Raw genomic sequence first — 26,529 nt, forward strand, 5'->3', positions numbered from 1 at the left:
GATAAGTTGGTGATTGGATGTCGAAGACTGTGAGACAAAGTTTGTTCATGATTTAATCACAATGTGTTGCTCACTGGGTACACTGCAGACAGACAACTAACAGAGTTTGATTAACCTGCTGTTTGCCCAGGACTAACTTTTGTTTGTGAATTGCAAATCTCTGCAGTAACAGAGCCCACTGGACCTGGTCTGTGCAAACCTTTTTAAAGGCAACTGTTATTGTTACTATTATTAAGAATATTTATATACCACTCTTCAACAGAAGTAGTTCACAAAGCAGCTTACATAGCAAAATAAATCAATAAATGCTTCCCCAAAGGGCTCACAGTCTAAAAAGCCATGCAGTTACTCCTAAAACACCAGCTGTTTCAGAACACACCTCACTGCAGATCTTCTTGCCTCAACATCTAAGTGTCTTCCTCCCTTGTCTGTCCAAGGGCCTCTAGAGACTTAAAAAAAAAAATGCAGGAATGGCACAGGAATTGAAGTCACTCAACCATTCAGAGGATTTAGATCACATTCCCCCCCCCCCCCCAGTGCTGCAACTACAATATAGGGCAATTTTACCATCAATGGAAACCCAAGCTACTGGGAAAATGTGGTTTTCTTTCTCCCCATTCCCTGCAAGTACACCCATTATAACTGTGCCTATCTGGATTGTGATTGTCCCAGCTGCAAGTTCATTTTCCTTGCATTTTTGTTTTTTTTAACTGTCTTGGGATATGAGCGCTCCCCTGATGTAACATTGAAGCAATGTTCATGTACTCCTTTCAATGAAAAGTAAATTGGCAAGATTAGTATGATGACCTCTTCTCCTCTACCCCTCCCCTCATAGGATTGACCCTATCTACAGACCTTTCCCATTCTGCCCCCTCCTTTAAATGGAGGCTGTGTATTCATCCTTATTCATCCTTTCCAGAGCTGCAGTGCATGTCTTTGAACACACTGCTATCTTGCACAACCTCTCTACTCTCCAGCAATGACAACTATCTTTTACAGGAGAACAGGATATGGCACTAGAAATGGCAGATCAGGACTAGTGTGACTTTTAAAGAAGGTTTTTGTTGTTGTCTGAACAACCCTAAGACCCAAGCCACAGAACCATTTACACCCTCACCTCATTCTCCCCAAGCCTCAACCACCAGCTTTCTATGAGCTGAATCATATGTATACACACCTTCAAAATTCCTAAATATCTGTATCTATCTCCCTTTCATGATCTCAGTGGACCAGGTAAACTTAAGTAGGTGCAATGGAGGACCACTGCTTGGGGGAAGGCAATAAAAGCAGGAAGAAGGGCTACACTCATAAGCTGCACTACATGCAACGTTCCTATGCCTGATTGATGCTCCAATCCGTTGAAAATCTTAAACTATGTTATCACTGATATGGCTCCAAGTGATAGAGTATATCACTGAGAGCCCAATCCTATGCATGTCTACTCAGAAGTAAGCCACGTTATAGTCTATGAGGCTTACTGTGTGGTAAGTGGGGATAGCATTAGGCTCCTGGCCCTATGCAGTGAGAAAATTCCTCAAGGTCGCCAAACAATACCACATGCGTTTTTTTTAGATTGTGAGCCCTTTTGGGACAGGGAGCCATTATATTTGATTTTCCTTGGTAAACCACTTTGTGAACTTTTTTGTTGAAAAGCAGTATATAAATTCTGTTAATAATAATGATATGTACCTAAAAAACAGTGCATGAATAAACTATATGTACATACATGGTGAGTATGTGTAATCACCATGTAATCCATACATGTGTAATCACCACAGATGATGCTCTACATATCAGATACTTGCTAATTCCTACACAGAAATAGGATTTGTTTGTCTGTAACTTTTGAAATGACCCTCAGATGTCACTATGTTCAATTAAGGGTTTAGGGCCCAATCCCATCCAACTTACCAGCACCAGTGCAACCGCAATGCAGCCTCGAGGTTCCCATACATTGAGGTGGCCTCTGTGACTGCCTCCCCACAACAGGATGCAGTGCATTCTCCATTGGCATGGGCTGCCCTGGCACTGGAAAATTGGATAGGATTGGGCCCCTAGGCTGCAAATCCTATACACTTTTATCTGGGAGTAAGTGCCATTGAATTTGCTGAGACTTCTAAGTAGACATGCATAGGATTGGGCTGTTACTCCCCAGTAAACACATGTAGGACTGCAGCCATGCTAGCCACACACTGTAGGCATGCACGATATGCTGCACAGAGGAACACAGCAAGGCATCTTCGCTCACAGGGCACTGGAAGGAATACAAGGATGACTGAGGCAGGCAGTGGGCGTGGGAGGAGGAAACGGCGTGCCCGGAAAAAGAGGAGCACGTTGCCTTGGGGCTACCCGGAGACTGCAATATCGCCGGAGGGGACTCTCTCCTCTGCCCTCTCCCTCTGATTGCGATCGAAAGTGAAAGTCCGATGGTCCCCCGCCTGCCTGGCTGCGAGGAGCTAGGTGCGCAAGCCCTCCCAGGCAGCGCACAAGGGCGGTCCCGCGAGCCCGTAATCTCCAAATATAGGCATGCGAGAGGCCTTTGTTTCCCGTCCGCCGTGTGTCACCTGGGCTGCGGCACAGCACCACCTGGCTCCACCACGCACACAAGCACCCACGCCGGGCTGGCTGCTCCCTCCCCGTCATCAGGCTGGGGCTGGGCTGAATGACTGGCGCAGGAGGAGGACGGGCTCCCTGCCGCCCGGGGTCACGAGCACACTGAAAGAGGTGCTTCTCTCTGTTCCCTTTGCAGAGAGGGAGACGGGGCCGGCGTCTCACTGAGTGAGCGAAAGAAGGACCTGGGCGCTGCAGGGCTTCATTGCAGCCAGGACTGGGAACCGGTTTCACTCCTGAAAGAACTGTTCATAATCAAGGAGATCGTGCCTTTGGGCATGTGCAGAGTGCTCAGTCCTGGAAGAACTGTTCATACAGGCAATACAGGAGATAGTGCCTTTGGGCATGTGCAATGTGCAGAATGCTTACTCCTGGAAGAACTCTTCCTAATAGTGCCTTTGGGCATGTGCTGTCGCCCACAGGCCAGTTTAATTCTGCTCAATGCTGCATATATGCAACATGGATCAATCATGTACTTCTGTGGGCTGGGCAGAAATGGGTTAACACGTAAGGGGAGGGAGATCAAAGGTTTCTAGTGCAGCGGCAAAAAGCGAAGCCCCAACAGCTCTCACCTTGGAAAGGACACTGCCCTTTCCACCTCCCACTTCTGAGATGTGCTTTGGAAGCGGGGAAAGCGACACACCCTGCATCAGGCAGGCAGGGCGGGCAACCGGGAGCAGCTGTGTGTGTGTGACCCAGAATGAAGGCCCTGGTCGTTCTCAGAAAGGCACCTCATCCTGCAGGCCATGAGTCAGGTGCCAAACCCTGGAAGGCTGCCCTGCCGCCACCGCCAGCATGTCTGAGCAGCCGTGGGAGCCTCTCTCTTCTCTGCAGCCAGTGAGCAGCAGCAGCAGCCCCGCGACGTGTCCGCCTCCCTCTCGCTCCCCTCCTCCACGCGCACCGCCACACCCCTTCCCGGTGCTGCAGCTGAGTGACGCGAGAGAGCAGGCACATGCCAGCCAGTGAGAGGGGCAGGGCTCCGGAAGCTGACGCGGAGGGCGCCAGGCTCAGGCTTTGCAGGGCTTCGGCCTGCACTTGGCCACACAGCCCCCTTCTCCCCCCTCCGTGCGGGGAGCCTTCGCAGGGCGGCAGCTTCCACGCACCAGCAAGCATCCTTGCCCCGCGAGCGGCAGGCTCCCAGGCACTGAAGAGCATGCCCGATGCAGATTCCGGGGCCCCGCCCCGTGCTCGCAGCCATTGTCTGGGCCCCGCTTAGTCAGGACCGCTGCCTCCTCTGGAGGTGCTCGGTCCGGAGTATTTGAGGGACCGCCTCCTTCCCTACAATCCGGCCCGTGCTCTTAGATCTTCTGGGGGGGCCCTTTTGACTGTGCCGCCACTAAGAGATGTGAGAGGGGTGGCGGCCAGGAATAGGGCCTTCTCGGTGATGGCCCCCGAACTGTGGAATACCCTCCCCTTAGAACTGAGAACTGCTCCCTGGTTGCTAACGTTTCCGCGTGGACTGAAGACCTTTTTATTTCAAAAAGCTTTTAATTGTTGACAGGCTGGCTGGCGTTTCTTGCTTTTTATATGAATCCACGGGTTTGTTTTTGTTTTTTAGCTTTTTAATCATTGTAAATTGTTTTTAACTGTTTTATGTTGTATTTTTAATTGTTTGTTAGCCGCCTTGTGTGCCTGTTGGGTAAAAAGGCGGGGTACACATTAATAAAATAATAATAATAATAATAATTGGCAGGTCCGCGCACTCGTGCACGGGAGCGGGGCCAACGCGAAAGGCCCCTTTGGGGCTGGGCGTCTCTGCACCAGCCTGAGCGAGAACAGGGTCGCTGCTGCTGCTGCTCCCTCGCAGGGGAGACTCAGCAGCATGCTGCTGTCTTGTGAGAGCTGCCTTGAGGGAAGCACACCCTCCCCTTCAGCACAAAGGAATTGGCCAGGAATGCAAATGCCTGCAGGAGCCCCATGCTGTCCTGAGGCCTACTGCAGGCCCCTGCTTCCAGGCCCTCCCCTCCAGACCTTGTCAGTTCATTGAAAGAGCTTGGGCGAGGGGGGCAGAGACCCTCTTGTTTTGTAGCACTCTGGTTCTCCCTCCAGCATAGGAACAAGTCCCTGCCAAATCTCATAGACCTTGTGAATTGATCCACCACCATGTGTGGCATTTGGGCTTAGGAATGAGAGAAAACGGAATATTCAAATAAATAAATAACAATGACCTTTGAAGAATGGTGAGATATTGGTGAAGAAATGGGAAAAAATGTACCCCCAAGCTAGTAAAGAACTGGGACCAATTGACCCTGAGAAGGTCTAGACTGACTCCTCCTTTCTGACATTAGTCAGACAAAGAGATACCTTTTAAAAAAAAATAAGCTACCTGCCATCTGACTGAGCACCTGAATTTCCAGCTTAGTTGTAAAGCTGTAGCTGTACAGCCCCAAATTGTGCATCCTCTGAGATGTAATTTAGCTCCTCTTTTTCTCTGAAGTATTGCTAAATTCCTGGCCATTTGAGGCTTTTTCTTTTTTCTTTTTTTTGAATTGGCAAATAACATTGATGGGATGGGTACAGCTGAAATCTAGGGAACACAAACCCAATTAAGAAGAATTGGGGTGTCAGGGTCAGGCCTCTCAGAAGTTGTAGCACTCCCACCCCCCATTTCTTATTACCTCTAAACATTCCTTTTCTCAAATGTTTTATCAGAAGGAAGAAATCCTGATTTGAATACTAGTAAGGAAGTAGGAAGGACACAGTGCGGTGGATTAGTAATAAAGTTGAATCCCCACCCCCATCTTTTCACTGTGTGCTCATGCATGGAACTGTGATGTTAATTTAATCTGCTTCAATGATTCTCAGTACCAAGCTGGAGGTGGCCACTTCACAAAATCAAATAATCCAGAATAAAATATGACTATTTTGTGAATGTTCCTAAGGTGTGGAGCAGTAGATGCCAAATGCATTGTTATCCCCTCCTTTCAGTGTTATGATGTTTCTGATTACCATTGATTCAGCTGCTGTTACTCATATGCTAGCCTTCTCTTATTGGTAGTTTGGCTATTGGCTGAGCTGGCAGACAGCTTCCCAATTTAGGAAGACAAGGGTAACTTCCTTGGAAAGAAAGAGCTTAGTCACTTGCATGTAGGCGAGGTCTGCTTATTTTTCTAGGTGTGTGCACAGAACAGGGATGGGCTGGGACCAGCTGTTTTACCTGTGTTGAGTGGCAGAGCGCTAGGTTGCTTCTGCAACACTGCAGTTTTGTGTGGGTCAAAAGAGGCATTTATATTATAAGAATGGTTTCCCTTTTCCCTGCAACCTGTCTTGGCAGATTTTAATCAGCAGCTAAGCCCTTTGATTGGAAAAATGAATAACAGCTATGTTCTTATGTAGCTATGGGTTCATGATGAATCCATACCCCCTTTGCACAGAGCATAACCAGTGGAGGTGTATGTTCACTTCAGAGGATCAGAAATGAAAAGAGCTTTTTCTGTTGTTAGAGGAAACTCAGCAGGATAGTCAGTCATAGATGGTCAGGTTTGCAGTAGAACTTAAAAAGGACATTACAGCCAAGGGCACAGCTATGGTTTTCAAATCCTTGGCAGATTGTCAGCTACTCTTCCTCACATTTCATATTATTCTCTTGGGGGGATGGGACCCTGCCCTGGAGCCTTATGGACCACAAGAAGAAGCCCTCTTTTGTTCATGAAAGAGCTACAGTAATTCCATTTGTATCTTCAGGGTCCCAGTTGGATCTGTTTTGCCACTATTTCTTAAGCATATTGCACATCACATTCAGAAAAAAGGAAAATAGGTTTGGGGCATTTTAAGGCCCATGTTTCAATAGCAAATTAGTGGTTACCTCTGCAGCTTGGATTCTTTTGATTCCTGGAACCATAGATGCAAATCCTAGAGAGTAAAAAACATCACATCCTTCTGAGACCTGTAGATGTACCATATCTCAATCATTTACAGTGATCCAAACCATGTATCTCATGATTTTCAAAGAACTGGTCTCCTGCTTTGCATACAGTCTAAAGAAACATTGTACCTGATCCCCTTAGGCTGAACACTCCCTCTCTGCAACCTGCAGTACCAGTCTTCTCTCAAGGACTGGACATAATGCACAAGTATGATTTGTCTGGCTTTTGTTAATGTTTGTTTTCCACCACCTACCTATGCAAAACTATCCATTTCATATCCTTTGCTTTTCATCACATTGTAGCCTCTGTCTTCAATTTCTTGCAAACTGCTTCTCATACTTAAGACTGGAGCCAACATTGCATCTTTCGCCTTTGCTTTCTCCTGGAACAGCAAAACCACAAGAGTGATTGTGTCTCCTAGAGAAAACAAGTGAGTCCAGAATGTTGGTGAGAGTAGACCTATAGGAATGCAAAAGTCCCATTGCCCTTGTTTGAGTAAGTCAACCACTGAGGTGTGGCAGCTTTAGCTAGGGATGGGGTGACACAGATAAAATATAATGGTACAGCTAGCATTTGCAGTTTGGTGGCAAAAAAGGGGTGCTGTAGTTGGGCTGAAACAGTGGCAATTTTAACAAGAAAACCAGGACATGATGCTGCAAGGACAAGGTGGAATCACTACCAGAATCACTACAAAGGATTTTGAAGTGGTGAAAACATAGTGGGCACTTCTGTAAGCATGTCCTGGAAGTATTGTTGCAGTCTGTGGATGGTTCTATCTCTATGAAGAGCATACTGACAGCACAATCCTATGCATGTCTACTCAGAAGTGAGACCCACTGTGTTCAATGGGCTTACTCCCAAGAAAGAGTCTATAGGATTGCAGCCTTAAAAGGCTTTTGCCCTACAGGTGAAGGCCATAGCTATGTAGTTCGTGTGTTGGTGGATCACTATGCCAAAGGGTCACTCATTGCCTCTTTGCTAGGGACAAAGCAGTCACACTGTGCTTTGTGGCAGGATGTCCCATAGGTGTGTGGGCTCAGGGTGCTTTGGAAAGGCCAGGGCTGGTGTTACTGCAACACCCCCCTTTGCTGTGTGGCCAAGTCAAAGCCACAATAGTCAGGTTGTGGGGCTTACCTTACTCCGGCTAAGTAAGAGGTAAGCTCGGGTAAGAGTAGACAGGATTGCAGCCTTGGACTGCAGTCCTCTCCACACTATCCTGGGAGTAAGCCCCATTGACTCTAATGGAACCTACTTCTGAGTAGACAGGCGTAGGACTGGGCTGTTGGTGGAGACGCCTGGGTGCCCCAAAGTAATGTATGTGGGGGGGAGGGGTGAGCAATACACATCTTTCTGCTGGTGGTGGAGGGAGGGTGAAGCGATGGAGGGGGATTCTCTCCTGGTTTTGCTGGGCAAAGGCAGCACTTCCACCTTCCACCCCTCCCCCCTCTGGGCCTCGTTGCTCATACAGATTCCGGGGCCAAGACCGGGAGGCGGTGCTCAGCCGCCCTCGTCCACCCCACGTGGCCCGGCCCGCGCCTGCCAATGGAAGCACTTGTTTCTGAAAGATCTCCATATATGGCGATGTTCTCGGCCGGGGGGCGGGGGCCAGCGCCCCCTGGGTATAAAAGGGGCGGGGCTGGCGCTGGGACGGTCTCACTCAGCCGGCGGCAGCGGATCTAGCAGCAGCAGCTATTTCTAATCTTCCTCACACCGAAGACTCCCGTCTCCTTACAGGTAGGTACAGCGCAGCTGGCTCATTTTTCCTTTTACTGAGGGAGGGGGCAGAGTGGGCGGGTTATTTCTTTTTAAATTACCTTTGAAGCCCACCGCGTTCGGTTCCGTGCGTTGGCGTCCGTTAAGTGGAGCGCGCCGCCTACCTCTCTCCACCCCCACCCTTCCCGAGGCGTCCAGTACTTGCAACGGTTTTTTTTGAATGGGGTGACCGTTAGGGCGATAAGCCTCACGAGCGCCTCCTGATTGGCTGGTCTCGGTGGCCTGACGTCACAGGGCGGGAAAGGGTTATTTTTTCTCCCCCCAAGTGCATGTAAGCGAGGCTGCGGGGGGAGGGCGGGAAGGAGGGGAGCGGTTGACTCTTAAGCCCCACGTACTCGGCGGGGGCGGGAGGGGCTGGGGCCGGGGCCGTGGTGGCTGGAAGAAGGTTTGGCTGGATGGGGAGGAGGGTGTGGTCGCGTCTGCGGAGGGCTGCCAGTGGGGGGAGGGAGGAGTCCGGTGCATCCTATGGGTGGGGTGCGCTCCTTCCGAGTCCCCACAGTGGGGCTGGAGGGGTTGGCTCCTGCACTTGAGGCTGCAGTAGTGTGTGCCTTCGCTTCTAGTTCTGCTTTAAGTGTCTCAGGTTGGAACTGCACCTTAGGAGTGAAAACTGCCATTGTGCAGTTAATGGTGCAAGCCCAGAAGCAGGTTTTCCCATGTGGGAATATGGCTTTGTTGGAGGTGGCAAGACCAGCCCTGAGGGCTGCAGGCTAGCCCGGGTGCCCCTGTAAATGCTGCATCTTGTAATTTCATGAGTGTGTGAAGTGGGATTTGTGAGGGCCTGAGGCATAGTGGGAAGGAAGGGCTTCTTCAGAGCAGCATTTTATCAGTCTCCCTGCTGAATTTTTGGCAGTGGAAGATGGGTGCAGTTGTATCCCATGCTCTTTTAGCTTTGGGGGCCAGCTTAAAGACAAAGGGGTGTAAGTGATCTGCTGTACCTTGCTCTGCAGAGAAGTAGGGCAAGCTCTAGTCATGGTTAAAATAGTCAGGAGGGTGGGGCCCCAGTCTGGATGGCAAGCTGCCAGAGCAGCCTCTAGTGGCCGAAACCTTGTGGTGTCTGAAGGGGTTGTAATTATGGTGTTGCTGTACCTTATGACTTATTAAATTAAATTTTCTGATGGTGGTGAAGTACAGTACAAATGTTGTCTAACAAAGGCTATTTTGTCAAATGCAGATCTGCAAAATGGAAGAGGAAATTGCAGCGCTTGTCATTGACAATGGCTCTGGTATGTGCAAAGCTGGCTTTGCTGGAGATGATGCTCCTCGTGCTGTGTTCCCCTCAATTGTTGGGCGCCCACGCCATCAGGTTAGTACCCAAAGTGTTAGAACTTGTGTCACAAATGAGATTTCTGTTCTTTTTTCAAAGTTCTAAACTTGGTCTTAATTTTTTTCTTAGGGTGTCATGGTTGGCATGGGCCAAAAAGACAGCTATGTAGGAGATGAGGCTCAGAGCAAAAGAGGAATCTTGACCCTGAAGTATCCTATTGAACATGGCATTGTCACCAACTGGGATGATATGGAAAAAATCTGGCATCATACTTTCTACAACGAGCTTCGTGTTGCTCCTGAGGAACATCCTGTGCTGCTCACTGAAGCTCCTTTGAATCCCAAGGCCAACAGGGAGAAGATGACACAGGTATAGACATGGTGCAGTGGAGGCATCTGTCACTTTCACCCATTTCACTACCATTTTTCTTAAGTTACAACTTTTTTTCTCATTGTTTTCAGGGTTCTGTCCTCTCCTCTCCTGGCATTTCCTTCCTTGAAGTCTCAGGTTTCTGTTGTATTTCTGCCTGCTTTCTTTGGCATTCTTCCCTAACATCAAAAACTTTGCATGACAGCATGTGTGTGAAGTGACTTGATCCTGATACTTATACAACAATTATGTATTTTCTCCATAGATCATGTTTGAGACCTTCAACACTCCAGCCATGTATGTGGCTATCCAGGCTGTGCTATCCCTGTATGCCTCTGGTCGTACCACTGGTATTGTAATGGACTCTGGAGATGGTGTCACGCATACTGTGCCCATCTATGAGGGTTATGCCCTTCCTCATGCCATCCTCCGACTTGATTTGGCTGGCCGTGACCTCACAGACTACCTCATGAAGATCCTGACAGAAAGAGGCTACAGCTTCACCACTACAGCTGAAAGGGAAATTGTTCGTGACATCAAGGAGAAGTTGTGCTATGTTGCCTTGGACTTCGAGCAGGAGATGGCCACAGCTGCTTCCTCTTCCTCTCTGGAGAAGAGCTATGAATTGCCTGATGGTCAGGTGATCACTATTGGAAATGAGAGGTTTAGGTGTCCAGAGGCCCTCTTCCAGCCATCTTTTCTAGGTAAGCATTTAAGCCCAACATTGCATATATGCAATAGGGATCAAATGTATATACTTGTAGATTGGGCAGAAATGGGTTAGTAGTAATATTTGTCACATTCTTAATATGGACTGTATGATAGCCCACACACTGAATAGTTGTCTGTCACTTAAGCAGGGATCTTCAAGTGTATAATTGGGAATTTGTTTATCCTAGGTATGGAGTCATGTGGCATTCATGAGACCACTTTCAATTCTATCATGAAGTGTGATGTAGACATCAGAAAGGACCTATATGCCAACACAGTATTGTCTGGTGGTACCACAATGTATCCAGGAATTGCAGACAGAATGCAAAAGGAGATCACAGCTTTGGCTCCCAGCACAATGAAGATCAAGGTAAGAGCATTCCCTGTCCAAACTACTGATGGATCAAAGCCCCTTTTTTCCTTACAGAAGGTACAAGAGTAGAAATTTAATATCCTACTTTTTTTTTCAGATCATTGCTCCTCCTGAGCGCAAATACTCAGTCTGGATTGGGGGCTCCATCCTTGCATCTCTTTCTACCTTCCAGCAGATGTGGATCAGCAAGCAGGAATATGATGAGTCTGGCCCATCCATTGTCCATCGTAAATGCTTCTAAACAGACTGTTGGCAGATGCGCAGCATTTGCTGCATGAGTTTTCACCGGTATAAATTTGCGTGGGCAAATATATACACCTCATGCTAGCCTCATGAAACTGGAATAAGCCTTCTCTTCAAACATTGTCATTGGGAAGTCTGTCTCCAATAATCCTGTGAGGATGTCTACCTGTTGCTGATAGGATCCTGTACTCAAGTTAACTGTTCCCTTTGTACATAGTAGTATAACTGTACCCTGTACACATCTGGCCTAGGACGTAGTACAGGTGGCATTCATACAATACAAAGGTTTAACTTGTGTCTGAACTACCTGGGATAGTGGTCTTGGTGTAACCAGCAGTGTAATAATGGGGTTTGAGGCTAGATTTGTACAGGGTAACAAAGATCAGACTTCCACCATACAAAGCGCTAAGAATTCCAGATCACTTGTTGAGGCTGGCAAGAGTGTTGTGAAAAGGATGGCCATTTTGTCTTGCCACTGTTCCTAGCAGGGTTGGAAACATATCACATCCAAGCCTTATGAACCTGTTTTTCTTTTCTTGCCCACCTATATCCCAGCAAGACATCACAGGGCAAAGTTGCTCAACTTGAGTTGCTCCAATGTTCGTGTTGACACCTGTAAATTTAATCATCAGGTTTAATTTATGTAAGATTTTTGTACGTTGCCTTAATGTTGTCACATGACAGTAGAAAACCAAAATTTGTAAGTCATCCTAAAGTTGAGAATTGTACTGCCCAACATGTCATTGTGAAAGGAAAATAAAAAGCGCTGCAGTAAATGAAACTAGTCTATTGTGTACTACATAAATGATTAGAGTTGGCATGTTTCATCTTGTATTGTATAGTATAGTCATGATAAAGTGCATTTTGCCTACCAGGTCTTTGTTTCCTCACTTGGTAAGAGAGAGGTTAATGGGCTGCATAATACAAATATGTAATCATTAAGGTATAGTAAAAATATAACTGAAAAGATAGATGGCAACTGCCTTGGTTTACTTGTTCAGTTTATGTTGCCCATTCTAAGTCATTATATTTTGCAAGCTTTGTTGCTATCATGATGCCACTTTAGCTTCACATCACATGGTATTAATGTGATGGGTTGTAAGTAAAATAGTTAAGTGGCAGTAAACCTTTCCCCAAATGACGTGTTCTACCTATTTATGCAATGTGAATTACATGGTACTTAAATGTTAGCATAGCTCACTAAACTAGGCCAACCTGGTATTCCTTACTTCACCCAGTACACTTTATATTACTATGGACATTTGAGCAATGCCCTTAGTGAACACAGCTAGAAGCACTAGGCCTTCTTGGAGAAAATCAAAGATTACTCAAGAAATATAATATAGCTGTTTTTATGCAAAGATTGTAAGTAGTCTTCATAGGGTTAAATAGTTGCATGATTGTCCTGTGATGCTTAAGTGTTTTGCAAAAGTACTTGAGCAAGGGCTGAACTAGAGGGTGACTTTTTCAATTTGTGCTTTTCTACATAAAAAGCAAAAGGCCATGCTTAATATAAATAAGCTTGTATCGAGACACTCTTAAGCAGATTCCAATTTCTGTAGACATTGCTGTTGGAACACTGGCCACCTTATTCATTAGTGCCTGTAAGTTTCGACACTGCTAGCCATTAATGGGCATTGGATGAGGGCCTGATCTCAGCTATAATTTTTCTGCCCATGTGTGTACATATTTAATTGAATAAATTCTCCATGCATACTGTAAAAGAACATTGCATAAAGGGGTGTGGGAGGGGATAGGAAATGAGTTGCTACAGCATTCAAGAGTGTATCACATGGCAGTGTCAAAGTGTCTTTATGCCCTATAGAGGAGCTGGCCCTCTGGAGCTGTGGTGATATTCATGAAATATCAGACCTGAAAATAAATGTAGCCTAAATAAGACGAATATTACATTTATCTTGTCTTAGAAAATGGGGAAGGGGAAATGGGCAACTGTTTGCAGTAGATCTTTAAAAACTTTAAGTCTTGCATTCTAAAACTCGGGAGTGAACATCATGAAAACTGCCTGCAGAGTGCACATTGGTTTGTGCTAAGGACTGTTCCAATAGAAACATTCTGTTGATTGAGCTTTTCCCAGAAATAACAGTTCAATAATGAGAAGTTCTGTTCTAGGAACAGGTGGTGTGTGCGTGGGGGGGGGGAATACTTTTATTAGAACCAGTTAAAATATCACAAAGCAATGAGCAAGCTTTGAAGTTCTCCAGAACTTTACAGAGTATTAGGCAAAAGAAACTTCTCTCTTCCCTTTCCCCCTTTTGGGAATGTAAACTTGCAGTTATTGGCTCTGTCTCCAGCATGAATTGGAAAACATTGTCACTTGCATAGCAAAAGTAGAACCACAATGACGTGCTAGTTTTATATTAGCAAAACTGTGGAGTGACACTTTAAGTGATTTGGTACTTAACATGCACTGTTAACAAGGATTTAAGGGGAAGCCTTACTCCTAATATTGTTATACGTTAATTTGTGTGAAGGCGAAAAGAAAGTTATCCTACCAAGCCTGGAAGTTCCCATTGCAGTGGAGAGACAATCTGCTTTCCCAAGCATTTTTAGGTGATTTCCAATGTCAAAATAAGCAAGATCTGTTGGTTGGAGTAATTGAATTTGACAGCTGCTTGCTTGTGTGAGTATCCACAAAAGTCTTAGTGCTAAATCCCTCTTCAAGTGTTAGCATGCTACAGGATATGATGTGTTATTCCTAGCCTTCTTTGGAAAATTTTCACATGAATTACTGCAAGTAAAAAAATGTTCTGCTCAAGGGGAAGGACATTTTTGTCATGCATGTTCTGGCTGTATAGGGCTATGCTAGTGTCTCCCAAATAGACTTTTGGTTTGGAAGAGAAAACTTACTATTTGAGTTTCTAGTCAGAGAGAAACTCTTAACACCTTGAGTTAAAAATGTAGGCTGGTTTTTGGCAAAGCAAACCACAAAGGAAAGATGTGGATGTTCACGTTTTTAAAAAATTTATTTCCAAAAAAAAATATAAACACAGCACACGAAAAAAAGTTTTTTAACACGAAAAAAACAAAACACAACACACTTCACTACATACCCAAAAAGGTGCAGGAAATAATATATCATTATATATAACTAAAATTAATAATCTTTACATATCTCCTAATCAATTTCCTCTTCTAAATTTACCTCTTAATATCATTTTGCATTTGTCTATCATATATCAAATATTATATATATATATATATATATACACACACACACACACACACACACACACACACACACACACACACACACCCATACTACAATCATCTAATGCCCTGTCATATATTTCTAAAACTTCATTTTCAACCAAGCGTAAAAGGGTTGATTGATGGTGGTGTTGATGGTGCACTGAGGAAGTCCAAATTATCTTCAAGAAGGCAACCTGTAGATTCAACATCCCATTTTGGCACACGTTGCAAGATGCGCAACATGCAGATTTCATCACAGGGGAAAGGGTTTAGCTTGTCCCTTTGGGCTTAAGAGCATTGTTTTAGAGAAGTCTCTATTGGCCTTTTAGAGTCCTGACCCTTCACAGTTTTCTCTGTCATGTTTTTGTTCAGGCTGGAGGACAGACAATAAAGTACAAAGGGACAGTTTAGGTTTTTGCAGTTTCACATTGACCAAGTCCACTATGGTATTTCTTAGTATGGGTTCCTTTGTGGGGTGCTGGAGGATTTAGGAGTCTTCCACTATATTTGGATTTGGGGGTGAGCTCTTTCAGACCTTAGTACTGTAGCTGGTGGGGGCAAACAGTTAAGTACTCAAAATCAGGGCCATTCCAGGCAGTGTTAGCAATGTGCAGGTGCTCGCCAAGCAATATGGTGCCTCCTGTGCCTGGAATGACTCTGATGGCAAGTGAGAGAGGCCACATACACTGCATTGCAACACCTGCAGTACTTAACTGTTTTCCTCCTCCAGTGAAGCTACTGGACCTTACCTGGTTTCTCAATTGTCATAAAAATGTGCTTGAATGCTTTTGAGTTTTTCTCTCCCCCCCCCCCAAAGGAAGATGAGATTAGATTCATCTAATCAGAAATGTAAGGTAGCAGAAATATAAGTGGTGAGGAGCCATTGATCAGTGCTCATAGCTCAGCTGATACGCAAATATGGCTGGGAATGCCTCCAGTATAGTACCAAGAAAAGCTATTGCCAGTCAGTATAGACTGGAGTCCATAGGCAACAAGCCACATTCAGCTCAGCAAGACATTTTGACCAGCCAAGTGGCATTGTGTCTGATCCTTCCTCTTCTCCCCTTGCCCACTTCCACACACCTTCATTCTGCTGGGTGATGCAACTGCTGGGCTGGGTCACTTCATCTGAGAGCCCAAGGAGGGGAGGAAATAAACAGCTATGCAAATACAAATATAATTTTTTCTCCTACTGGTTGGCAACCTTCAGTCTCGAAAGACTATGGTATAAGCCTACAGCACCTGGTATTACCAAGCAGTCTCCCATCTAAGTACTAACCAGGCCTGACCCTGCTTAGCTTCCAAGATCAGGCATGTGCAGGGTAACAGTTGCTGCTTCTGCTGTGAACATTCTTAGAGTTCTATATTACTTTCTTTGACGTGCTCTGACCCAACAGAAAAGCAAGACTGATAGGACAAACCTATGCATATCTACTCAGAAGTAAGTCTCATACTTACTACTACTACTACTACTTACTAGTACTATTCCTCCTACTGTGAACATTCTTAGAGTTCTATATAAATACATTACTTTCTTTAATTGACTTGCTCTGACCCAACAGAAAAGCAAGACTGATAGGACAAACCTATGCATATCTACTCAGAAGTAAGTCTCATTGAGTTCAGTGTAGCTTACTTCCATGTAGTTGCACATTGGATTGCAGCCTGATGCAGCTGAAAGTTTGGAGGCACCTGGTGTAGACAGTACTGAGACAGATAATCCAACTCCATGTAATGCAGCTTCATTTGTTCATAATGAACCACAAACACCTGAATGGAGGATGTGAGATGGTTGTTGAGATTCATCCTCAATGTATGTCTATGTGCATCCCATGTATCTGATTTTCCCCCCCACATGTACGTATATATTACATGTTTTCCCACCGTTCTTCCAAGGAAAGCCCTCATTTTATCCTCTCAACAAGTCAATATTAGCTTCTTAATGCCTATGGAGAACTGAGATGGCAAGGCAGTGGCTTGTCTAAGGTTACCTCCTGAGCTCTTGGTTGAGGTAAGATTTGAACTGGGGATACCTTGATTTACACTCTTATCTGCTACCCTGCAGCATCACATAGGAACCTGGGGCACAAACTGGGGTGGGAGGGAACTGAGATGGGAGGCTGTGGGACTGGCAGAGCTCTGTTCCATCAGATTCTGAACTCCATGTTGTTCCAGAAGGCCCAACACAAAGCCTCTCAAGTCTGCACTGGCAAAATATCTGGCACAGACTTGAAAAGCCCCATTGTGGGGTTTGGGGCTTTCCCCAAGGGAAGGGGATGAAGATTCCCTTGACAATGCTGTTGGCTTCCTGGTACCCACTGGATACCGCAGTAGCTGCTTTGGCACTGCTGCTCCCAGCAGGTGTCAGGAAGCTCAGGATTGGGCTGCCTATCGCTCTGAACATTTTACTGAAATTTTAGTATTCTATCAGAGTTTGTTTACATTGACTTGATTATTCATTGAAATGTTCCAGAAGAATTAGTAGTATGAGATTAGATGCTGCTTCCAGATGTTTTGCTGTTATTCTGGTATCAACACTGGAGACTTTCCAGCTCTGAAACTGGCAGTTGCTCAGAGTGACTGTTAGGTGGTGAACTTAATTCCTCTTTTCACGTCAGTCTAAAGCTGAGGGCCTCAGGCCTTGTTCAATCAGAATGGAAAGGAAGTGATGATATGTGAGTGATGCCAAGTTCAACATTTGTATTTTGTCACCATTGCTTGCTCACAAGAATAACATGAAATAAGCCAGCCACACCCGGAGGGCTTGTGAAACAACTGATTCTATTCCGAAGAGTTTAATTTAAAATGGACCAATTTAACATGCTGTAATTGACCAAGAGGTCTTGTCTGTTAATTAATCCCACCCACTTCACTCTTCAAATGGAATAGTCTACATCCTGACAACACACTCAACATATTTTGTTCTAGCCCTTGCAGCTGATTAGCCAATGGAAGAGAAGGGGGGAAGGGATGAGCCGTGGTAGTTGGGAACAGAGGTCACAATAGGGGAAGCCAATATGCTAAACTGTGTGGTAAGCTGCTGAGTAATGTGATTAGTAGAGGGAGCATTGCTGCCAACGCTGTGTACTGCCCCCCCCCCACTGTTCTCTTGATTCAAGGCTCTTTCTCCACTTCTCTCCCTGCATTCCACACCCTTGGATTCTTTTGTCTGGGGATAAAGAGACCCTCATCCTAGAGGGATTTGGCAGCCAGATGTCACATACTAGGCATCAGAAGAGCCCAGCTAATAAATTCCACTCTCCCTGTGGCTATTGAAATCTTAGTTTGTCAATCTCCCTCTGCACTCCTGCAGTCAAGCAAACTATATTCCACTCCAGTCTTTCCTGAAGTGCTGCCTGTGTGAAGTTCTGATGGTATGCAGGTTCCTTCATGGCATACCTATGTTGCCTAAAGTTGTGGGTGCAGGCAAGTGCTCTCCCTTTGTATCTTTTCCAGCCCCCCTGGCTTTCTTGCTCCAAATGGAAACTGTGCTGTCAGAACACTGGGGGGATAGGGGGCGCTGTTGTTCTGCTCCACTATTCCAACTCAGTGCTCCCTCATCCTAAACCCCTCAGCTTTCCTGATGGGAAATTATTCTGGGTTGGTGTGGACTATATTCTGCCTCTGCAAATTGCAGCATGGAGAGATGAGAGTCATTCATCTTCCCAGGATGTGAGGTGATAGTGAAATTCCTTTTCTGCACTCTTGATGCACTTCATAGATGTGAATACACCATTGAAAAAAGGTCAAACCACTGCCTTTGTATATTTAAACATTAAAACAATGGGAAAAGGAGGATGCAAATCCTCCTCATTTGAATGTTCTTGCAAAACATCTTTGGTGAAAGAGTTCAAAACCAAATGTTCAAAATTCAGAATATCCAGTTCCAGTTCTGACATATAAGAATCTTGTAAAATTTTATTCCAGGTTGTTGTTGTTATTATTAATAGTATTTACATACCACTTTTAAATTAAAAGTTGACAAAGCGGTTTACAGAGAAGATCAAATAACTAATGGCTCCCTGTCCCTAAAGGGCTCACAATCACAAAGAGGATAACACCTCTTAAGTGGTTATAATTATTGTGGTTGGTGAAGGAACAGTAATGGACAAAACCAGCAGAAGTGGACAAAACCATAATCACAAAGGAATATGACATATACACACAGTCATATTCAGTGATGTGATCTCGGCACCTCCTATGTGAAGAGACACCTGCTATCCTTTTAAAATCTTTACAGTGTATCTGTTTCGACACTGTTGTCAGCTTGAGCTGTATCCTGCAATTGCCTTCCTGCCCATCTCTGAACTGTGTGCTCTTTCCCTTCTTCCTCTAAAGGCAAAGTGCTGCTAACACTCCTCAGCCCATAACTTTTTCAATCCTAATTTTTCTGTGCTACTTATCCATTGGTCTCAGTTCCTTTCCATTGCTCATCTTGATGCCTGTATGCCCTTGAACTTCTTCCCCACTGTACTTTATTTCACAATAGTCAACCCCACCCCAGCTGATGCAGAAATAATGTGTGAGGCTGAGACTCTGACTCACCTTTCCATTCATTTGTTTCCAGCCATACTTGTTCCTGGGGACTGATTCCAGGTTGTGGAGAATGCGTCAAAGAACTCCATGCTCTTCAATGGCGTAGGCCCTCACAATAGTGCTGCAAATCTAAAGGCTGCTTCACAGGTTACAAGATTAGTGGGAATCCTGAAGGTACATACACGTAGTGGGAAATCATGATTGGCTGTGGCTTCCTAGGGTGTGTATGTGTTTTATATCTTTCATTAGTGTGAAACAGGCACATAGCTTTATCAGCTAAGATTATCTACATGCATGTATCACATTAATTCTTTCCTCCTCTTTCCACTGTTGAAATGCATATTAAAAATGCAGTGGAAGAGACAGGATAATTGCACTTTCCATACACCTATGTGTGCAGTGCTTCAGGATTGCCAGCTCTAGTAAGTATTAAAAGAACTGTGCAACTAGTTTTACATGCTTTAATCATGTTTTTCTTGAGTAATAACTGCCTATGTCACAAGGCAAACTGCTTTTGAAACTGAGGAATCTTTCCAAGAGTGTGTGATAAGGTATTTTAGGAGAAAGGGTGTCTGCTGATAAAGGGGGAGGGGGAGTCTCATGGAGCAAGCTGAAGCCCTTAAGTGAACCTAAAGTTAGCTTTTTGGATCCCAGCCATTGGTTATGATTTATTAACAAAGAGAGGCTACAGCAAGTGTTAAAGAAAATGGCAACTTCCTCTTAGTCAACTCCAGTTTCTCTCTTTAGGCCTGATCACTGCTCACATTTGAGGTTTGACCCAGATTCTCGTACTATTAGTATTTTCTGGTTAAATGCCCACTCGCCTGCTGCTTGCTTGCTTATTTCATTTGATTTGTCTAAAATATTCATAGCCTGCTTTTTCACTTCAAGTTCTGCAAAGTGAGATATAATATAAAATTAAGTAATAAAAAGACCCTTACAAAAACACGAGCTAACAATAATCATATTGAAAACACACAATATGTTTTTTCCCCAGGAAAGACAATAATAAAATACATTGTATCACTCAGGAAAGACTTGGGAAAACAAAACCATGTTAACCTGTTCTTGCATGATAAGAGTGGGCACCAAGTGAGTTTTCTCAGAAGGATGTTTCAGAAGTAGGATCACCACCAAGAAGGCCCTATTCTCTGTTGTTATCTGCCTAACCTTGGGAGGAAGTTCCCAGACAATCTCAATGAATGGGCAGGCTCATATAGGAGAAACTTCCAATGCTTACTTAATATAGAAACTTCCGGCTCCATCCAGGGCCATAGCCAGTCTTCTTTGCTAGGTGGGGCAGCAACAGCGCTAGGTGTGGTTCCCATACACATAATGGAAATCAGTGATTTCCTCAGATCAAACATAAACTTACATAACAGGCTATGGTAAGATTGACAGGGCAAGTGGTGCAACTCTGGGCTGCCTGTTCTTCTGTGAAAAAGCGTGGGTGCCCAGCTGATTAGAACACACACAGAGTCCCTGTTCCTCTTCTGTTCCCCCCCCCCTGTTCCCTTAGTTAAGGGGTTGGAAAATGAGGGGTGCAATTTTCCAGCCCTGAAAAGAAAGGGGTGGAGCTGCTATGGCCTGCTGCATCAGTCTCCAACAAGGTTAGGGAAGGAAGGGCTATCTGGTTCCACTTGTATGGATGCTTGTGTGGACAGGAAGTGCCTACAGTTTTGTGGGACAGGTTGTGCATGTGTTTGGGCACTGTCCCCCTATGTGCTTTTCATTCTTCACTTTATGTACTCTAGGAGGAAAAAAAAACCCCAACAACCTTTCAGTCACAATCACTGTAAATATTGCAGAGTGTTTAAAAGATCATTGGGGAATTCAGGATTGACAAGTTTCAAGGTCACTTCTGTCACTCTCTTTAAGCACCCTGTTCTATTCACTATCATAATGGATAATTTTACACTCTAGAGCTGGGTAAGTCCAAGAAAATCCATTTTTTTCATCAAGAATAACCTCCACAATTCCACAGAGCCCCACACAGACCACTACCCTTTCTCAAGCCTTTATAGCACATCAGCCATTCACTTTGCTTTCCCCTTGTTTTCCCAGAGTTCCACTAGGTTTCTCTTAAAGAGCAAGAAACATACTACCATTAGAAACAAATCTTAAGGCAAACTCTAAATACAGTATATGTCACATGAACACAGGGCTTTCTGGGATCATTTAAGTAAGCAACAGGGCCAGCCTTGGCACAATCTGACCAATTTGGCCAAATTTGTCCCCATGTCTGGAAGGGCCCTGCACTGGGCGGTGAGCTTTGCTGCTACCGGCATCTCATTCTGTAGCTGATGTTCTGGCATGGAATCTTCTATGCCGAGGCATCACAAGGAGAGTGTGATGAGTGGAGCATTGCTGCTGCACAGCCCTCCTGCTCTCCTGCCCCAGGCCCAATGGCTTTAAATTTGTTTCCCTGGAAGCAATTGGCAATGATGCCACTATGGAGGGCCTTACCATTGCCTGGTCAGTAGGGTGGATTGGGGAGGGCCCTCAAAAATTTTTGCATTGGGCCCTGCTGCTCCTAAGGTTGTGATCAAAATTGTGATTAAAAAAAATGTGAACCAAGGAAATCTTGGCTGAGCAGGACAGGGGTGAGTAGAGGTACAGGTGGGTGGAGCTTGGAGTACTACTGCAGTTTGTGTGGAGCACCAGCTATCATATATTTGTTTTATAACTGCAATTGTTTCTGTACTTAAACTCATTCTTTCAGCGGAAGCTATCATGTCATAAGTTTAAAAAGTCAAATCACCACCCCCTAAAATCCTAGGTGGGGTAAAGGAATGCTCTAGGTGGGTAGTGCACCCATTTGCCCCACCCTGATTCCACATCATCTCCCCATCTGTGTGTCCTATATATGTCATGGGAGTTCTTCTAATACCAAAGGCGAGCCACCAATTTCAAATCTTTTCTACAACCAGTTCTCACGTCATATTTTTGCCTGTAAAGATTGAATTGTATCAGGAATAAGAAACATGACAGCTAGGCACTGTCATGAAAGGGGCAATGGACTTCTAGTGACCACCTGCTGATCCAGGGCAGTGATGCCTACTGCCAAGTGCTCACACCCTTCCCACCCTCCACTCTTCCAATTGGGTTAATGTGCAGCTTGGTAGGGCACGATTTGGTAGATCTAGTCCACTGTCACCAGCTCAAGAGATCTGGTTCCCAGAGGGTCCCTGTACAAAACCCCTCCCCAAGAATGCTATTTAGGGTTGTTTAAATGCTCTGCCAGTGGTACCTGCAGAGCAGGGAGGCTGACAAATCTAATGATCCCAGAACAGGGCAGAGGTTTTAAACAAAAAGGTTTACACATGAGAGGGGGAAAAATGTTAACAGGCTTGGTTTCTCACAGGTCAAAGTCCCCTGAATGGTGCTGGCTCTGTAGGGAAGCTTTTTCCCTGCAGGCCCTGCTGGACTAGGCTGAGTACCTGGATCCCAGCTTGGCCTAACCTGAGCTGAGGGGATGAGGGGGAAGACAGACCAACTTAAACAGAACCTTACGCTCCTGGCTGATCCTTGGTCCCTATCTATGCCCCTGGGGCTCTCTTCCCCAGCAGCCTTCTACTGCTCCCCAGAGAGTGGGCTCTCCCTGTCCTGCCCAGTCAGAAGCGCACAGAAGAGAGAGAGTGTCTCCTCAGGCCTGGTGACCTTCTCTCTCTGGCCCTGGCCCTCTAATTGGCTAGCTCCCCTTGGAACCCAAAGCATCTTAGAATTGGAAGGAAAATCCTCCACAATGAAATACAGCTGTGAACTATTTCATCAAGGCTCATTTTCCATTTTACAGTTGTGAAGCTTCTCCCCGCCACGAAAATGCATAAAAATCTGCCTATGGGTGGTGTCTGGAATATTCCTCTGAACTGGTGAATTGATCTCCCAGGACCACTTGGGAACAGTGCCCCCTTGTGGTAGTTTTATATCATTTTCCTGTGGGAAAATGGAACTCAAAAGGAGACAGAGGGTCTATGTGGGACCAGGTGTACAGCACCAAGGCCCTGTGGCATGGTTCTGACCCTCACACTGCCCCACTTTCATCTATGCCAAGATGGATCTGGCAGTTGCTAATATGAAGCGTGGGTTTTAGAACATGGTGTTGAACTAAACAATTTCAAGAAAGCTATTCCTTTGGGCATTTTGTATGATGCACAACAGTGACTGCCACGTGTGTCTTATGTGCAGCTATAATTTAGGACTACAGGAAGTGATGTCACTATCACAAGGACTACTTTCCTGTCTAGTGAGCATAACGAGCTCCGTTGTGAACAGTGTCAAGAGTTTATCCAGTGTGGAGCCCAACCCTAGGACCAAAGCTTATTTCTTAGCCTGGACTCAACTCTGGAATTTGTGTTTAACCCATTTTTGCCTGACCCACAGGTGTACACATTTGGTCCCTTTTGCGTATATGCAATGTTGGGCAGAAGTGACTTAAACCAAAGCTCACTTCTATAATATGTGATACTGTCATCATAGGGGGTCACTCTTATTCCATCAACTGAATAACCTCAAACACCTCTAGAATTAGGGGATTAGATAGCATGTGTGGGCCCAAAGCCAGCCAGATACTAACATCTCTTTTTGGAAATAAATTCCTCTCTAAAAGTGCCCTATGCTCTGTTCTTAATGGTATATTTCAGTGTCTCAGAGGCATTGCTATTATTTCATTGTATCAGGCTCTGAGTAGTAAAATAGAAGGTGCACAGTTCATTGTCAGCTATTTAAATTTCACACAGTGCTCTTTGTAATTAGCCTTCCTTGTCTGCTCCAGAAGGTCTTTCATTGCAAACATAATGGTAGGCCCGACTCTGTTTTGAGCTATTAATGTTTGCAGCATACATTATTACAGTACAAGCCCATGCATGTTTACTCAAAGTAAGATCCACTTTGCTAAATGGATCTTACTCTCAGTTGTGTGTGCATAGGATTTCAGCCTCAGTCAGTGGTATTTGGCATCTATTCTGTATGGGTTAAAAAACAAAGCTTAGGAGTGACTCCATCTGTTGCTGCTTTTCTGACTATGTTCTGCCTCTTCCCCCTTCAAAAGGACATTTTAAAAATGTATTTACACTTCTTTATGAAATCATTTTATACCCTACATGTTCCAAATAGGTAGGGTTACCAGATACAAAGTGGGTCAGAGTGTCTATACCTTTACCCCTTGTATAGAAGAGGGAATTTTGGCAGGTGCAGCTCAACATGGAAGGGTTTAAAAAGTTGCACCTGTCAAAATTCCCTCTTCTATACAAGGGTTAAAGGTATAGGCACTCTGTCCTACTTTGTATCTGGTAACCCTACAAATAGGGTGCTCATAGTAGCTTACAACAAATAGTATAAAACATTGGAAACAATCATCACAGCAGCCACAAACCAACCCAAATACACCAGTGAGTACTGTCAAATGCATTGCACATTCTGTATTATATGAATAATTTTTTTTACCAGCTTCTTGAGGCTCATATTGGCTGTTGAAATTGGGGTGTTTTTTGTTTTGCTTCCAAAGCTGCAATCCAGTGCACACTTACAGTCCTATGCATGTCTACTCAGAAGTAAGTTCCATTACTGTCAATGGGGCTTACTCCCAGGAAAGTGTGGATAGGATTGGCTGTTACTTGGGAATAAGCTCCATTAGACTTAGTGGGACTTATACATGCTTTATGCCTCCATGTGAATGAAAACACTTCCTCTGTCTGTTTCCAAGGATAGTCAAATTCAAATATGTAAATATTATTTCATAGCTATCACCTCCTTACTCCATGATATCAGCTGCCATGCCATCATGATATCAGATGTCATGTTAAAAGAGCACCCCTTTACCAGAATAGATTTGCTTGGAACATCCCCACCACCACCACACAACCAATGCACAGAAACGTCCAGACTCTGTCATGTTTCTTATATTTGAAAATGTGATTAGCAAACCCTGTTCCATATTTCAGCAACTGGGATAGGCAAACATTTGACTAATGGAAAGATCTGATATCATCACAATTTCAAAAGTCAGAGACAGTGCAAAGAGAGATAACCCTGATCCAGCCTGCCTTCTCCAGATTAAAATATTTGCCTAAAAGGAAATAACAGGTAGTTGACCAGATGTTAAGGAGGATGGGCCTCCTGTTTCTTTAATGGCTGTGCAGGGAGAGAGAGAGAGAGAGAGAGAGAATTTTGGGAGATGCAGCAGAGGTAAAAAATGCGAAGAATGACTGCATAGAGTAAATTCATCACAGATATCAAACCATGAAGCATTTTGAGCAAATTCACTCTTCACTGAGGTATGTTATATATGAGGTTTATTGTCCAATTAAAGAGTGTGTGGCAGCTTGTATTGCTGCTCTGTACCTACTGGAACACACTATGTGTGGAGCTACCCTTGAAACTTCAACTAGTCTAGCATTTTGCAGCCCTCTTATTTACAGGGTCAAGCCAAATGGGAGCATATAATGCTGTTGTCCTTTGTCTCCCAATCTATTCCAAGGCACAATTCAAAGTACTGGGTTTGACCTTTAAAGTCCTCTATGACCTAGGTCCAGAGTACCTTGAGGAATGTAATCTTCCATGAAGCACACTTGGGTTACGCAGACCTTGCTTTGAATATCTTCTTTATCTGATCTAATTAGGTAGGGGTGAGAAGCAGGGCCTTCTTAGCAGTGGTGTCTGTGCCAGGGGAATGCATTGATATTAATTCTGTTTTTATTCTGACAGGCTTTTGAGGTTTGGTAATTGAGTTTCTTAATTGTTGTGTTGGCTGAAGCTCACAGGTATGTTTATGTGCTCTTAAAATTGCATTTGTGTTGATTTATTTTTTAGGGTGATGAACCTCTGGTGTCTTTTACTGATGGTTGCTGGTTTGATGTACTGTAAGCCATCCTCCCTGAGGAAACTCGTCTTTACCTTTCTCTGTTAATTTTTCACCTTTGCTTAAAAACATTTATTCTGGCAGGCTTTTAAGCTGCATGATGGCAGATGTTTTATGTCTGCTCTTTTAACTGATGTTTTACAGTCTGCTCTTAAACTGTCTTTTAGGTAATTTTAATGGTGTGTTCTGTTTCTAATGACTTATGGTGGTTGGCAACCTTCAGTCTCGAAAGACTATGGTATAAGCCTACAGCACCTGGTATTCCCAGGCGGTCTCCCATCCAAGTACTAACCAGGCCTGACCCTGCTTAGCTTCTAAGATCAGACAAGATCAGGCATGCGCAAGGTAACAGTACTGTTTTAATTTTTTGTAAGCCGCCTTGTGCAATTATTTTCATAACAGGTGGTGCATAAGCTGCGAAGGTTTGTTAGTCATGGCTGAGGAAATGAATCACAACTAACTAAACTTAAGATACAACCTGATAAATATAAAAGACTCTTGAGACTTCTTTGGTGGCTTGCAGCTGGGTATGGGGGCAGAAGAAAGGAATGACTAAAGCAGCTCTTTGCGATGCAGAAGGCATCTGCTTCTTTGCTCTGATCTGATGTTCCCCTGGGCTAGTTTTGCTTGGGTGCTTTGAGTGGGGCAGGAGACAAAGTTTCTGCCTATCCTTTTGCAGAAGTGAAATACAGGTGGCTAGGTGGGCTCTGCTCAT

The 26,529-nt window shown here is 44.7% G+C and overlaps 1 protein-coding gene and 1 pseudogene across 2 annotated transcripts; one reads left to right on the forward strand and one right to left on the reverse strand.

Moving 5' to 3' along the window:
• Positions 1–8,131: 8,131 nt before the first annotated feature.
• Positions 8,132–11,990, forward strand: ACTG1 (actin gamma 1). 2 transcript variants are annotated; one of them, XM_066617647.1, is made up of 6 exons: positions 8,132–8,210; positions 9,421–9,552; positions 9,643–9,882; positions 10,148–10,586; positions 10,782–10,963; positions 11,064–11,990. In XM_066617647.1, the coding sequence occupies exons 2-6, from the start codon at positions 9,430–9,432 to the stop codon at positions 11,205–11,207; spliced, it is 1,128 nt and encodes a 375-aa protein (XP_066473744.1). In that variant the 5' UTR covers positions 8,132–8,210; positions 9,421–9,429; the 3' UTR covers positions 11,208–11,990. The 2 variants fall into 2 exon arrangements, with proteins under 2 accessions (XP_066473744.1, XP_066473745.1); XM_066617648.1 differs by lacking the exons at positions 8,132–8,210; positions 9,421–9,552 and adding an exon at positions 9,975–10,020 and having other exon boundaries at positions 9,851–9,882.
• Positions 11,991–26,057: 14,067 nt separating this feature from the next.
• On the reverse strand, positions 26,058–26,176 carry LOC136642723 (5S ribosomal RNA; annotated as a pseudogene).
• Between the last annotated feature and the right edge of the window lie 353 nt (positions 26,177–26,529).

The sequence above is a fragment of the Tiliqua scincoides genome, chromosome 2, assembly GCF_035046505.1.
Source record: "Tiliqua scincoides isolate rTilSci1 chromosome 2, rTilSci1.hap2, whole genome shotgun sequence".
Classification (NCBI taxonomy): domain Eukaryota; kingdom Metazoa; phylum Chordata; class Lepidosauria; order Squamata; family Scincidae; genus Tiliqua; species Tiliqua scincoides.